Source organism: Lissotriton helveticus, chromosome 1_1, assembly GCF_964261635.1.
Source record: "Lissotriton helveticus chromosome 1_1, aLisHel1.1, whole genome shotgun sequence".
Lineage (NCBI taxonomy): Eukaryota > Metazoa > Chordata > Amphibia > Caudata > Salamandridae > Lissotriton > Lissotriton helveticus.
In genome coordinates, this window is record NC_136057.1 from 1,780,970,870 (window position 1) to 1,780,987,314 (window position 16,445).

Sequence of the window (16,445 nt, forward strand, 5' to 3'; positions counted from 1 at the left end):
TAGAGCCTTTACTCCCTTATAACGAGTCTCTGTAAGAAAGTGCCCTCTTTTTGCATGGTTGCCCCCACTTTTTGTTAAACTGCTGATGTACTTTGACCAAGTGTGCCCTGGTCTTCTGCCAAACAGGTACCCAGGGCCTATGTTCTTCCCCTGAAACTGCATTGAAAGCAAAATCCAATTGGCACTCTCTGGCCACAGGTCAGCCCCTGGGAAATGGTACCAGAGTTGCCAAGGGTACTGTGGCTAGGGAAGGCCTCTAAGGGCTGCAGCACTTATTGTGCCACCCACAGAGGCCCTGTACCTTTACGCACACACACTGCCTTTGCAGGTTGCGTGTTTTGGTGCAGAACAAAGTGAAGAGTCGACTTGACACACATCCTGTGTGCCATGCCTACAACCCACTGCCCTGGCATAGATCAGCCAACCCTCTAGCTGGGTGCTCTATAACAGTGGTGAGGGTACAGGTGCATGAGCCCTGTACCCCTACAGTGTCTAAGCCAATTCTTAGACATTAAAAGTGCAGTAATGCCATTAAGAGTATAGACAAGTTTCTGGGCTCCTGGGTCGAGAGCTCTGCTCTCGGGGGTCTGAAACAATGCACATCCTGGGACGAAGTGCCAAGCCTCCTCCCCCAGGATGGGCAGGGTCCACAAAGGGGAAGCTTCAAAGGCTTGCCGCCTTTGTGAGCTTCCCAAGGCCTTTTTCTGCTTCCAGCAACTGGCCCCCACCGGTTCTGACCTCCACTTTGGGGGGGAGAATTGGCGGGAAAACAAAGTGAGGAAGGGAGGTATACCTGCCTTTTCCAACCCAGCCCTCAGGTGGGGGGAGGCGAGGTGAAGCACAACTCGGTCCCCGCCACCTTGCAGATGGGGAGACACTGTCCACCAGAATGAAGCATATGCCCCCTCCCGCTGGAGGGTTGCATAATCGGGGGTGTACCCACCCCAAGGAAGGGACCCATTGGTCCCAACCTTTACTTACCTGTAACGCCCCTAAATCTAGTATGTAAGGGCACCCCTCAACCTTGCCTCCTCAGACAAGAAATGACCAAGAAGAAAAGAAGAAGCTGTGCCAAAGCTAAGAAGAGGACGCCTACTGACTTGGCCCCAGCCCTACCGGCCTGTCTCCACCTTCACCCTGCAGAAGCGAAATCTCAGTGTCCTCCAGCCAGGAACCTAAAGAACCCAGTGGCCCAGCCCTGCCTTCCACAGAAAAGACGGTCTCCCATGAGCACTAGATTTGCTCACCCACAGACTCTGGCCAAATCTGCAAGTCTGCACCCGACGCCCACGGCCCATTATTACTTAAGATTTTCTTTTCTGAGGCACATTTTCCTCTAATGGTTTACCTTTTCTTGTCTATGGAGGTGTATATTGGTCCTTGAGGAGAAGAGGCGGTGTCTCATAGCTTCTACCTTTTGTAGAAGACTTTTATTCCTATCATACAGGATCGTTGCTCCTCTATGGGGACAGCTCTTTTCATTATTTACTTGTCTCTAGTTGCTGGTGGTTGGGTGCACACTTTGCGTAGTGTGGTCCCTAGATGGCATATACAAAATACAAATTGATGTTTATTTTGTAAATCGGTCAGATTCTTTAAATATGGAATCCAAGTTGCGGTTTCAATATGGGGGACTTTTTTTTTCTAGATCTATAGATCAGTATCTATTCGTAAAAGTAAGGTCACGTACTAACCTTGGTTTTTTTTCTGGGTTATCAAGGTTTTTTTTCCATACTTAATAATTTATTCAAATTGTTGCTACCATTGCTTAATGATGGTGTCTCAGGCAACTTGCATTACTCTGACATGTGGATGGCTGTTGCTTTCTTTAGTTGTTTGATCCCACTATAGTTCCAGACTGTTATGTCAGTATTGTCTGCAGATTATGTGGCTTTATTTTTGTACCTTTAAATATGGATTTTCTTTTGTTGATACATAGGCGTTGAATTATTTTACTCCTGTCACTATATAGTGTCTGAAAAAACAAAGTTTACAGGGACGTTCTAGTTAGGCTGACCTTTCACTCGTACAGAACCAGAGAAATTCAGCAGTTCTAGTTAACTGAGCTAACTATAACACGTACCCCCGCAATTCACTGCTTATGACCTCACATATTACATCACTCGTGACATGGTCAGTGACATATCAAAAGTACCCCAAGACCATGGCTTGGGGGTAAGGGTATTCCTACCCTGCCCCTTTTCTTTATTTTTACTTATTTTTGTGGGAACTCAGTGAATCAGAGTTCCAAGGTGGCTGCCAACACACATGGTCAAAGTGTTGGCAGCCAATCAGAGCAGTGCATTTCCCTGCATGAGCTCGTCTTTGTTCGCGAAGGCTTCGCGACCAGAGATATCACTATAATGTGAACGTGTATGTGTGCATGTATATGTGTCAATGTGTATATATAGATATATATGTATGTTTATATATGTATGTGTATTTATGTATGTGTGTGTATATATATATATATATGTATGTGTGTATATATAGATCTGTATGTATATATATATCTGCTTTATTGCCAATAGTTGCGATGGTTGTCTTAGTCTTAGAACATTTGGTATGTTTTTTCCACTGGAGATGGGTTTTTCTCTGTGTAATTTGCAAGGCAGTCCTGGCTAGGACTGGACTTTGTGGCATAAAGGTATTGCTCAGTTCATGGCCTGCTGCTCTGGGCTCAACAGGTTTGAACATGCAGTTAGGGCCTGGATAGAAGACCAAATGGGTTTATTTTCCTAGGGTCATTTGGTGACTTCTTATTGTCCGGGGTAATGTTAGCCCGTGCTTTTAATGTTTTTCTGACTTCTGTTAATGTGGTTCTGTCCACAGTTATTGTGAGGAGAGATTGCATCGTTCGGATCCTATCAGGGCTGTGTATAGTTTTATACTTGTATTGTTGGTTGGCTTCTGACACAGATATGTCATAATAACATGGGGTATTTTATTCCCATGGTTTAGATGCCTTGCGACTTTACTTAACTGTGGTTCCTTTCGTGGGGGTTTTATTGCTCACCTAAATTATTAAGAATGTCTGTTTTTTCTCTCTCTTGTTCTGGACTGGGTTAGTTATAGTGAGACTTTTCATGGTTAGTTCGCAAACCCTCCGGGGATGGTATAGCTTTGGCATTTGATTCTAAAGTAAGGAATCAGCTGCTAGATGTCTCTATCAGATTAACAAATCACTTACCTTGGGTAACTCATCCGGTAGAGACTGGATCTAGCTGCCAATTCCTTAACGATCTTCCCATTCACCCCGCTCTGTAAAAGGAGTCTTCTTTTGTCTCAAAGATTTCATTATGGTCATTCACATCCTGGAATAAAAGTGGGCAGGAATCCAGTGATTTGACACAAAGGTGTCTTATTTTAGCACACTGTTTCAATAGGCAGTTTCCATATGTGGCTCCACGTTTTGAGCATGGTAAATAGTCAAGCAAGAAACTGATGTCTGCACAGGAGTTATATGGACTCTGTCGACGTCGCATCCGGTGGAGAATGTTGATATGGAGTTGCGCGATCCCTCTATCAACGCACGCATGCGCGTGCTATGGGAAAAATGTTCCGGATCCAGTCTCGTGCCAGGGTAAGATTCTAAAAGTAAGGAATCTGTGGCAAGATCCTGTCTCTACCAGATAATGTGTTACTTAAGGGTAAGTAACCTGTTCTTCTGAGCTTTCTGTCTCTGAACCGAGCAGGGGATTGTTTGCATTCCTTTTAGATAATGTGGGCTCCGGCACAGACAATTTATTTTTGAGGCTATAAATCCCTCCGTTCCAGAGTCTTTAACAGTCTTGTGTTGAAAGAAGCAGATGTGTCCAGGCACACCGATGCCAGCCAACCTAATTGAGGTACTAGAAAAGTCTAAGTTAACTTTGCTTATTCAACACACATGAAAACATCCTTCAACGTTAACTTTAAAAATTAAACTCTTTACAGAAACTGTCACTGTGATCAGCACTGGCCCAATATACACCAAAAGATGTCCTACTGCAAATAAGTTATATATGTACCTTTTGTAAGAAAGTGGCTCTGTATATACTGCACCAAAGTAAGGTACAGTGTGCACAGTCCCCAGAAGTTTGGCAGAGGTTAAAGTTAGATATAACCTTACTCTCTAAAGTGGTAGCTTGGTCGAGCAGTAAGGCCGTATCAGAGGACAGTGTAAAGCATTTGTTGTACACACTCAGTCAGCAAATGGTCTCACACACTCAACTCTAGGCCAATTGCTTTGTATATAAAGATATGTTGTTTTATTTTACAACCACAAGTAGGTATAAAAATACTGTCTCAGAATGAGATGCTACAGTTGTATACTTTCAAATAGCAGTAGACTTTTCAACGCAATAGATAGTTGTTGCAATATGCAACATAAGCTTAACACAATAATAACATTGAGCTCAATGGGAGTTTTAAGTAAAATGCAATATCAATTACTTTACGTATCTTTTTCTTACTCAGGGCTGGATCCTGGATTCAGCCCTGGTACATCTCCTGTAAACAGTTGTAAGAAATCGTTTTTGTTAAACAGGCAATTTTTAAGGAATATTTGTATGTTTAAAAAATAGACACTTAGAAGAATTTCTGGCAAAAAACAGGCAATGTTATCCTATAGGAGAAAATCAGGATATCGGAAAATCAGTTGTAATTACTTTTTAGGGTCAGTGCTGGGCACAAAGATCCAGCACTGGGATCTCTCCTGGTAACAGGTGAGTAATTTCATTTTCGTTGATCGGATGATTTTTAGTGAATATTTCAAAGTTTCAAAACTCGACACTAAGAATTTCCAAGTGAAAACCAGTCAATGTTACCCTATGCATAAAATGTAAGTTATCGGCTTTCAGGTAAGTACTCGACTTGCCGAGTTAAGGTTCTGGGGATTGACTCAGGGGTCTATCAGGTTCAGGTAGGTACAGTAGTTACACCCTCAGCGGCACAGGGGCAGCTGGGTGCAGAGAGAGTAGGCCCAATGTTATCCTATGGAGGATAGGGGGCCTTTGGTTGGTGGCTGCTAGCAGGCAGCCCACACGCTCTGGGAGCTGAGCTCCTGGCCACTTACACAGGGCAAGTGGTGAAGTAGAATAGAACAGATGCTGCACTTCCAGTGGCACTCGTGCGGCTGGGTGCAGGGTGCTTTTGGGCGCCCAATGTATTTCAGTGGGAAAGCTGCAAGACGAACAAAGGCAGCAAGCTCGGGGACGGAGATTCTTCAGGTGCGACCACCTCTTCGAGAGGTAAGTTGGGAAGCTGTAGGTTAGGTAGCCACCCAGGAGTTGGGTTCAGGGGGCCGTGGGGCCCCGGGTGCAGGGATGCCTTTTGGTGTCAGAAAATCTTGCCCTCAGCTGGTCGCGTTGGAGGGGTCCCTGATTGTGAGGCTGCAGGAGTGTCGAGGAGGGTCCTTGGGTGCTGAATTCGTGGACAGTCACCGGGGGGACGCCCACGTGGTCTTTGTTCACTCGGGCACAGTCCGGACTCGGTGGGTGCAGAGTGTGTTGGTTTTGCGGTTCCTGGCTGGCACCAGGGGTTGTAGATCTTTGAGCAGAACCACTGCTCGTGGGAGTTCCAGTCTTTGGCAAGGCAGTCAGGTCCTCCGGGGTTTCTAGGTTGCTGACCACAAGAGACGCCAGGGTTTAGCAGGAGCAGGTTTGAGGGTCGACAATCCTGTAGGGCTGGGGCCAAGTCAGTTGGTGTCGTCCTCTTGTTAGCAGCTGCACGGCAGGTCTTCTTTCTTCTTATTCTTCTCTGTAGTTTCAGAATCTGGATCTGAGGAAGGAAGGTTCAGGGTGCCCCTAAATACAAAATTTAGGGGTGTTACAGATAGGGCGAGGAGAGGGACCAATGGGTCCCTTCCCTGGGGTGAATACACCCCCTATCCTACCACTCTCCAGTGGGAGGGGGGCAGGAGCCTGTCTGATTGGGTAGGGCTCCCCATCCTCAAGATGGCGAGAGCCCAGAGTTGTGCTTCACCTCGCCTCCCCCATCTGAGGGGTGGGGTTGGCAGAGGCTGGCACACCACCTTTCCTCACTTAGGTTTTCCCGCCTGTCTTCACGCCAGAGTGGGGGTCAGAACCGGTGGGGGCCAGTTGCTGAGTACAGCAAGTGGCCTGGAGAAGCTCACAAAGGCGGCATGCCTTTGAAGTTTTCCCTGCCCATCCTGGGGGAGGAGGCCTAGCACCTCGCCCCAGGATGTGCATTGTTGCAGGCCCACGAGAGCGGATGGCTCTCTACCCAGGGTTCCAGCAACATATCTGCTGGGTGGCAGGCTAGGCAGCCTCTCAGTCAGGACACGGGTTGTGGGTTAGTTTCAGGGGGCAATTCCAAGTTGCCCTCTGTTGTGCACTGTACATTAAATCCCACACTGGCATCAGTGTGGATTTAATGTGCTGAGAAGTTTGATACCAAACTTCAGTCTTCATTGTAGCCATCATGGTGCTGTGGAGTTCGAGATGACTACCTCCCATCACCATATACTCTTAATGGCAGCACTGCACTTAGTGCTCAGGAATGGCCCTGGGTACTGTAGGGGTACAGGGCTCATGCACCTGTACCCCCACCACTGAGGTATGCTAGGGCAGTGTGTTGTGGGCATGGACACAGGGATGTGTACCATGTCGACTTTTTGTGTTGTTCAGCACCAAGACACTCAGCCTGCAAAGGCAGTGTGTGTGTCAGGGTACAGGTCCTATAACGGTGGCAAAAGAAGTGCTGCAGCCCTTAGGGGTCTTCTCTGGTCACAGTGCCCTGGGTACCTGTGGTACCATTTACCAGGGGCTGACCTGTGGCCAGAGATGCCAATTGGGTTAGTTTTTGGGGAAAGAACACAGGCCCTGGGAACCTGATTGGCAGGGACCCAGGGCACACCACGGAAAAGTGCATCAGTTATCAGGCAAACAGTGGGGGGGGGGGGGGTTACTGCAACAGAAACCCACTTTCCTACACCTTTGTTTTGGTAATCTTTATTATGTGTTAAAAAGCAACATCTCTGACTCTGTCACATGTTTTTTTTCTATGCAGTTATGCTACAAATACTGTGTTAGAAATGGGGTTTATGGTTGGCTAGGGTATTTCTCCTAAGCCAGGCAGAACCCACCACTCTAATCAAAGTAAGGGATTTACACACCCAAGGTAACCCCTGCTCACTCCCTTGGTAGAGTAGTCAGGCTTAACACGCACAGGCAACACGCGCACACACCACTGTCACTAGGCAATGGTCATAACAATATAGTTAATGCAACAGGGTAATTCCTCAATAGATTGCACCCATAACAAAACTCATCAATGTACATAATATGCAGATCGTGAAATTACACTTATTATCTTGTCGTCACTAAGCCTCAAAACATCAATCATAACATCAGGGCATAAAATGCAGGTTATGTCGTACATCATTCATGGCTGCTGGGCATGCTAGGCCCGTCCTAGAAATGTGAGGAAATACAACCTACTTTACTCGCCCTGTAATGCCACCAAAGAACTAAGTGATGCCCCCAAAGGTCGCGACCAACCTAGGCAGCTGCCTGTGAGCTTGCGGAACTGCCGCTGCCCCCAAAGCAGCTTTCTCTGAGACTGAGGCAGACGTTGCAGCATGTCCGAGACCCTCCAAGGCCTCCAGAACCACTATTTAGGCTTGACAAGGGGCCGGCCGTGAACATGCGGACAGCTCTGGGGATACAAGCTGCCTCACTGAGGTGCAATTATGCCTGTCTGGAGCAGAACCTCGAATCGTCCGTCATGGCTCCCTCCTTACCCCAGTCTCCTGGCCGCGCTCTGCTCACTGTGGTGCGGGCGGGCCTGCCCGTTGTCTCCTGCGGGTGCGTACTCGCTGGTGGTGTCGGCGGGCCTACCCCGCGAGGCCCAAACGCAGTATCCGCTCCAGGTCAGCTTCTGCATTCTTCATGAGACTCGGGCGGGCCGCACTTCGATACCGAGGGTTGCTAGCCAACCTATTCCATGCCGAAGACTCGCCGGGAGAAGTCAATGCGACTCCTTTTTCCCATGGATTCCCCAGCTGATGCATGCTACGTCTGTGTGGCACAAGATGCGGAAGAGGTTGAGAGCACAGCGTCCTTCAGTTCTTCGCCTCTGCAGCCCTGGCGCAACGCTCCACATGCGCTGCTGGTAAAAAAACACGAGGGAAATGGCCCCTAGACCACGTTAAACAAGCTGGGAGGCAGGCAACTACCAAAGCGCTCCTCACGTGCTTTACCTTTCAAGGTGACCACATACAGCGCTCACCACACGCGCTGGTCACATCAGAGGCTGGGGGCAGAAACCGCTCTCCCCACACGCTGGATTCAACAGAGGCAAGGAGCATAAACTGCACTCCTTGAAGAGCACTGGGGGTGTAGGCAGTAGTCCAGCACACAGAGTCCTTCTGGCAGGTCAGCATAACACAGCAGAGTCCCATGGCTGTTTCTTCCAGCAGCTCCTGGCAATGTGCAGCATGTAGAGCCATCAGCATCTGGTTACAAGTCCCATGCACTGTCTTCCATCATGGGGTCACAGTCCCTGTAATTATACTACTAAAGGTTTTGTTCTGGGGACACTTCAAATACTTTTTAGAAGTGCACAATGCCCCTTTCAGACCCAAGCCCTAGCTCTAGACACACTACAGGGGGTCTGAGACAGCCTTGTGAAAGTCTGGCACAGCCCAGGCCTATTCAGGTGCAAGGGAAACTCCTCGCACAACTCTGATGCAGCCGCAGTCTATTCAGGCAAGCGCTGAGTCACCCAGGAAAGGTAGGACACACCTCAACCCCCCCTTGTGACTGTCTACAGTGAATGCACATCCCCTTCTCCTGTCCGTCTAAACCAGGCAGGGCACAAAGAGGTATAAGCATACACAAATGCCCACTTCTGACTCTGCTTGGATGTCGGGTGAAGGATGTTTCAATCGAACCTTTGAACGAATGGCGGATTTAAGCGCTGAACTATATATTTAATATGAAGGTGACAGCTGGTGCTGCTGAAATAATTAGCCTAAAGATTTGGCGTGTTTATTCATGGTGCAACATTTGTCCTGAGGATGGTCTTGTGGATTTGATTAACCGGATGTACGACCGAAACATCAATGCTACTTCACTGCTTTTGTATATATGGTTATCAATGGATGTTTATTGAATTGAAAGAAAATTGTAGAATTGAATATTACATATGGCTGATGCTGTATATGGTCCATATTCGAACAAAAGGTGTCTGAAACCACTGTACATATGAGAAGAAATTGAACAGTGGTCATTTCGTTTCCATGTATGATAATGATTTACGAATATTGTTCTATGTTCATTGAAACAGATTTAATTGTGATAATTGATCAAGTCTATCATATAAAAAAGTTACTTTTGATATAAAACCTTTGAGTTCTGTCAAATTGTGTTCACTGTTGTGACATTATAAACACTAATTCAAAGTTAATTGATTCCTCAAGTATCAATTATGTTGTGTTATTGATGATACCCAGTTCCTTGGGTTGCCCTATTTATGTATTACACTTCTAAAAGTGCCATTTCTAAAATAGGAATAACAAATCTGCTTTCACCAATAAGCAGGATTTAATACTACTATCCCAAACATACCAGACATTACCACGCTACCCCTTTCATATTAGAAATTACCACTGAAGCACATATCAGGGAATTCCCAATGCAAACCTATGAGAGGGCAGCTTCACAGCAGTGAGAACAAAATGAGCTGTTTGTCACTTCCAGGACCTGCCACACAACAAAGGCACATTTTCTACCTTTTACCTACACAGCACCCTGCCCATAGGGCTCCCTAGGGGTGGCCTATCTGCAGGTAAAGGGGAGTTTAAGACCTGGCAAACACATTAAGTGTCTCATCACTGCGGCAGTAAACGGTGTGCGCAGGCCCTGCAGAGGCCTGAGACAGGTTTGAAAGGCTACTTTTATGGGTGGCGCCGGCAGCGCTGCAGGCCTGCTAGAAGCATTTAATGTACAGGCACTGGGTATATGAGATCACTGTACAAGAGACTTGTAGGTAAATTAAATATGCCAAACAGGTGTAGACCAATCTTAGCAAGGTAACAAGTGAGAGCACATGCACTTTAGTACTGATCAGCAGTGGTAAAGTGCCCAGAGTCCTAAAACCAACAAAAACCGGTCAGAAAAAGTACAGGAGGAAAGCAAAAAGTTCTGGGATGACCCTTCAAAATTGGCCAGGTCCAACATATTGCATTTGCAAAGGGCAGAAACACATTCATTGCTGCAGGAGGGCTGCAGAGAGCATTGCCGGAGCTCAATTAAAGTATTTTAGCAGGCTGAAAGTGGCTTGACATCTTGAACATACAAAATCAGGATGTTCACCTGAGCAACCTTATTCTTACCACCTACGTTAATGTTAGTTCTTGGGGTCTTCTTCACTGTGTCTCCTTTTGCAGAATAGAAGTCACCTCCGAGCTACAGGGCGGAAAAAATAATCAAAAGGCTAAATCAGTGGTATTCAAACTTTTTAATGTTACACCCCTCCCCCCTCCTTTCAGGGGGGGGGGGGGAAATCATCTGACCCCCTCCCTTAGAATTTTTCACAACTCTTTTATTAAATTGGCAATGTTTAATTTCATCTATACATATTTAGACACTGTAGTTACGTTCTGTTACTGTTTTAAAAATGCAATCAAATAAATGCCAAACATACTATTATACTATTCTGGTCAGGCCGGCCTTACTAACATTTTCAAGTATTCTCAGTGTGACTTCCCTTTTGACACCTTCTCCAAGCCAGGAGATAAATTACAAAAGATGCTAGTGATGGCCCATTACAGCGCGGCTTTGATGACCCATATTAGAGTACCCGCCCCCTGATTCAGCGGATCTAACACAAAACCCTCTATCTATATCACCAATCCAGGAGCAACCTCTTATTTTACTCATCAGTGGGGCCCATAGCACTGCGAGTCACGCACACACAAACCACACAGCCCTGAATCAGTGACAAGTAGACGAGCTGCAAGACATGCGGGGTGCCTTATTAACCTATACCGTAACTTTATACATTATATACATTCAAATTTTAAACGCTTAACAGTCATAAAGAACAACATCCAGGTACTCCGCTATTTGGTTGATGGACCAACTAGTAGGAATCAGTTGATGGCGATTAAGTCCAGCTCAATCACAATATTCTTATAACATTTATTCGTCATGACTTTATTTAAACGCAGACTCGAGTTTATATTCTATAGAATTTCATCTAAATTTATTAAAAGAGAAATGTTATATTGCGAAAGATTTTATTAAACAAGTACATTCTAAACACTATTCAATACATTTAATCAAAGGAAAATGAAAAGCACTCATTACCCCTTGGCCACAGGGCGATGATAGAATTCCAGAACATAGGACAGGTTCCCAAGCTGACTGTCTTTCTAACCTCCTCGATGTCTCCCTCCCGACATAGAATCTCCGCAACAGATCTCGTTTCTTTTCCCCATCAAAGTCCAAAATGTTCAAAGTCTATTGCACCATAAAGAAAAATCGTCCCAACCGACAGCATGTCGTGCTGAGTAAAGGTACGAAAAATAACGGCCACATCGAGATCATTTACACAAGCTATTTTATACCCTTTCTCTCACTTTCTAAACCCAAAATTGAAACTTTTAGGGGCTACACCTCTCTCATTGGTCCATTGTAGGGGCGGCGATGATCACCTCATGTCCTCCTTGCTCAAACCAGTTCGTGAAAGTGCAAATTCATACCATGGGTTCTCATAACTTCATCAAATGTTCACATTTGTACTTGTTTAGCACTTTGCAACATTTCCTCGCATTCAGGTTTCAATGTTCATCCGTATCTCAGACTTTTAAAGCAGACAACTTTGGCACAACTCCCGTTGCAGGCCAGGCTGGCCTTGACCTCTCTTGCTCCGGGCATAGGCCATACACTTGTGACTAGCATCTACTCTTTGCGCATGCGTGGGGGCCATCTTTAATTTCAATTTCAATTTCACCATCGCAATTTTTAGCCGCAGCCACTTTTCAGACTAGGCCCATCAGGCCGTAATGGGAACTAATATGAAAACAAACACAACAGAAATTAGATATAGTAAATAAGCTCTTCTGTTTACCTCCCACCATTCTAATTACCCATGTTAGATGTTACCTAGCAAAGCAACATGTAAAGCTATTTTACTTGCCATCTGCATTCTTTTGCCACAATACAATTCTACCATATGCACAAATAGAAGCGTTTACTCTTTTATGTCTGCGTTATCACAGTTCTATATTAGTTCGACTCATATTTTATTAATAAATTAATTTAATGTAAATAGCTGTTAGTTTTTCCCATGTGTTGTCTAATATAATGTGCATTTTGTTGATTAGTTTACATGCTTCACACAATATTATTAAAGTTATTAGGGAACAACATCGTCGGGGGTACAAACAAAAATGTGTTTCTCCCCTGCTCCATCACTCCTCCCCCCCCACCCACCCCCGCATCTCCCCCCCCCCCAGTTTGAAGTCTCCTGGGCTTCGTCATGTATCATCAGGGAGGCACAGAGGACGCCCACAAGAAGGTGTAATGCATCACATGTTCAATCAACACACTGTAATAGTCGGATACCTGACAGATCTTATAAAGTGTGAAGTCAAATATGCCTCGCTAAGGGTGCATTTATCAGCCATTGCAGCCAACTTGAAAGGACTACACAGGTTCATGGAAGGAGCCAAAAGGTGTTCCCCTGCAAGAGGTATCTCCTCTGCGCTGGAATTTGAATCTAGTTTTGGAAGGATTGATGGAAGCACCTCTTGAACCAGTGCATAATGCCACACTCGCATTTTATATTGAAAACGATGTTCCTGAAATCAGTCGCATCACTGAGATACAAGCCCTAATTGTACAGGAACCATACACAAGGATAAGGTAATAATGAGGAGACATCCGAAATCCCTACCTAAGTTTATCTCACCTTTTCACATAAACCAACCTATCACCATATATATATATAAATGCTTTCTTCTGAAAACCTGCAAACGCAGCAGAAAGGGTCCTGTGCACACTGCATGCCAGTAGGGCAGCCTTGTACTACATGCTAATGAGACCGCATCAGGAAAACACAGCATTCTTTTGTGTGAAGCCTACAGCTCAAGCTCTGGGGGGCGGCTGTATCGGAGAACAGTCTTTCTTGATGGATTGTACAGACTATCCAGCTGTTACTCTCTAGCAAACAAATCTTTGTTTGTCTAACCAAGAGTGCACACTACTAGGAACAAGCATTAGCATAGCCAATAGGTCTCGTGTCTGGGACCTTATAAGTGTTTAGCAACGCAACAGTTGATGTTGTTGCACCAGGGATATTGTGCTGCATAACTAAATACTTATAAGGTCCCAAATGCGAGACCTATTGGCCATGCCAATGCTTGTTCCTCTTGGCTTTTATATGGACACTGGATTTGTTTGCACAATTTATTGTAAAGCTAAAGCTGGTGCGTATGACTAGCTCGCACACAAAGTGTAAATAACCTGAGTGTATTTCACACGTTGATTTATTTCGAATTTATTGAAGACTAAGAAAAAAGCTGACACTCATCTATCAAGCACTGGCGTTGCCAATAGGTCTCGCAGTAGGAAAGTTGGAGCTATTACAATTGCAAATAACAATGCCTTTTATTTTTGTTTTCATTTTAAAAACATAAAGGGCTTTGTCATTTACAAAACCAATAGCTCCAACTTTCCTACTGCGAGACCTATTGTGCACTGCACAGTGTGGGTGAAAGTGGCACTGCGTGTGTGTGAGTGGCTTTGAGTGAGTTGCGTTGCGTGTGTGAGTGGCGTTGCGTGTGTGAGTGGCGTTGCGTGTGTGAGTGGCGTTGCGTGTGTGAGTGGCGTTGCGCGTGTGAGTGGCGTTGCGCGTGGCGTTGCGCGTGTGAGTGGCGTTGCGCGTGTGAGTGGCGTTGCGCGTGTGAGTGGCGTTGCGCGTGTGAGTGGCGTTGCGCGTGTGAGTGGCGTTGCGCGTGTGAGTGGCGTTGCGCGTGTGAGTGGCGTTGCGCGTGTGAGTGGCGTTGCGCGTGTGAGTGGCGTTGTGCGGGTGAGTGGCGTTGCGTGGATGAGTGGCGTTGCGTGGATGAGTGGCGTTGCGTGGATGAGTGGCGTTGCGTGGATGAGTGGCGTTGCGTGGATGAGTGGCGTTGCGTGGATGAGTGGCGTTGCGTGGATGAGTGGCGTTGCGTGGATGAGTGGCGTTGCGTGGATGAGTGGCGTTGCGTGGATGAGTGGCGTTGCGTGGATGAGTGGCGTTGCGTGGGTGAGTGGCGTTGCGTGGGTGAGTGGCGTTGCATGGGTGAGTGGCGTTGCATGGGTGAGTGTGGTGTTGCGTGGATGATAGCGGGCTTGCGTGGGTGTGAGTGGCGTTGCGTGTCTGTAAGTGTTGCTGTGTGGGTGAAAGTGGCACAGAGCCTTTGATGTGGCCACTTACTGATTAGCATTATTAAAATCTGCATGAAAATGTATTTTATTATTACTATTTATTCTTTGCCAAGCACTCATCACTGATCTGGGCAGCAGTCAAAGTGCATAAATAAAAGTAAGTGAACTCTGATCCTGGGGGATTTTGGTAGATGTTTACGTACAGACATACACAATACAACGCACATACCTTAAATGGAAAATATAAATGCAACTTACCTTTATCTGTCGGGGGGAAAAAAAATTGGGTAGGAAAACTAGTTTGGTTAATGCAATCACTTTAGGCCCCTGCATGCTACAAGCGGGGACGCATTTTTAGTTTGAAGAATGTGATAAGCTGAAGGAGGAGGGGGTGCGAGGGATGAGGGAACACGGCCTGGGGGAAGCTGGCTGGGGAGGGGGAGGAGAAATGCAAGGAAGTTAGGGGAGGAGAAGCCGAGAAGCCGCAGAGCGCACGCTGGGCGAAGCCCTTTGATGTGCTGTGCGGCAAATGGAGGGAGGCTGATGCGCGTTCATGTTTGAACACGTGGTTCACATGAACTGCATGAAAACGCCAGCAAAAAGCTGGTGGTTTCATGAGCATTTTGAGCACTTGAATTCTCGTTCCTCAATGCGCTTGCGCGCATTTAAGGTCACGAGACCTAAAAAATAGGCTGGTCTTTATGGCCAACTTGTCTCTAAAGGAAATATGCAAGGCTGCCACATGGGCATCTCAGCATACTGTTACAAAACAGTGCAGATTTACACTCCAGCAAAAAGGTGGAAGGGAGTCCAGGCGTGCTGAAAAAACCTTTGTTTCATCTCTACTAGCACCACCACAAAGCAAGTAATACCGCTACATAATCTGTTCAAAGCCTAGGAATCTCGATGAAATATTATGTTGTAGAAGATACCAGTTACCTGTAAATATAGTTTTGCAGCTTGCACCTCCCGCCACACACAGGTAGGTAACTGTTTTCTTTTGGGGCATTATGGACTTATGATCAGTATCATAGTGAGTCTTACTGACCCGTCTGATATAAACACCACAAAGAAGAAACTTTTAAGTTATAACTTGGAACTAACCAGTAGAAGGGGATGTAATGAGTGTCGCATGAATGTAGAAGAGTGTCACAGTGCAAATAAGTGGTTAGTGGTAAGTGACTGGTTTCTTATTGCCCACCCTGGAATCTTTGTAAATCTTAGTATAAGCATCTGCCTGTGTCTGGGTCTCCGCACACTTAGCAAAGATATTAGCAAAATATTAAGTCTTGGAAAAGTTGGAAAACATATGGGTTTCTTTCAATTTTCGTTTTGTCTATAGTAGCCTTAAAAAGGGAGGCAGGGGAGCATTGGGTCAGTTTTATTTTGATATTAAAAAGAGAATTTGTAAAGGTTCAGTGATCTCTCACTGGGGCAAGATATTCCATTCACCTTTTATTACTGCAGATCTGTTAATGGAAAGTGAATATAGAGCCACACCGTTATCATTGACTAACAGGTAAAATGCTTCACAAATGTAATACATATTGCAAAGTTTGAAGGCCTCTCAATAGGTCGATATTGATTCAAGCTAAAATATGCGTTTGAAATGAGATCCATGCTTCCTGCTTTCTCTCACAGGCGGCCAAGCTGTTTGATGAAGAAGGGCGAAAGAAATTCTTCACTCAGGACATGAACAATATTCTACTGGAGTAAGTAGCTGTAACTGGACAGTGGTCATTCTTGTGATCTTGTCTTCGAGGCATTTTCATTCTGTAAAAGCACAACATTAACTTTTGCTCCTCCTCAAGGCTTTCAGTAGCTTTCTTGGTTTGGCCATGAAAAGCAGCAGGTAGGTAGTTGTGGATTACATGTCTATCACCCTTCTGGTGTATTAAAATATATGCAAATTGTGGTGTGCAGCATATTGTATTATCACCCAGTGATTTTGAACCAAATGTACTCGCCACATTTTAGTGAGCAAAGCTAGCTAGCCTCCTTAGGATTGAATCTTTTTGTCTTTGAATCATTCTTTAGCATGAGATTCTCTGGTCCCAGAACACTAGG

The 16,445-nt window shown here is 45.6% G+C and overlaps 1 protein-coding gene across 3 annotated transcripts in view; it reads left to right on the forward strand.

Annotated features, from left to right (window-relative positions):
* Positions 1–16,445, forward strand: part of UBN2 (ubinuclein 2) — a 647,497-nt gene that overhangs the window by 165,802 nt on the left and 465,250 nt on the right. For all 3 annotated transcript variants that reach the window (XM_078640321.1, XM_078640331.1, XM_078640327.1), the window contains one exon: positions 16,020–16,090. In XM_078640321.1, the coding sequence (XP_078496447.1) occupies positions 16,020–16,090 (71 nt within the window). The remainder of the gene's footprint in view (positions 1–16,019; positions 16,091–16,445) is intronic.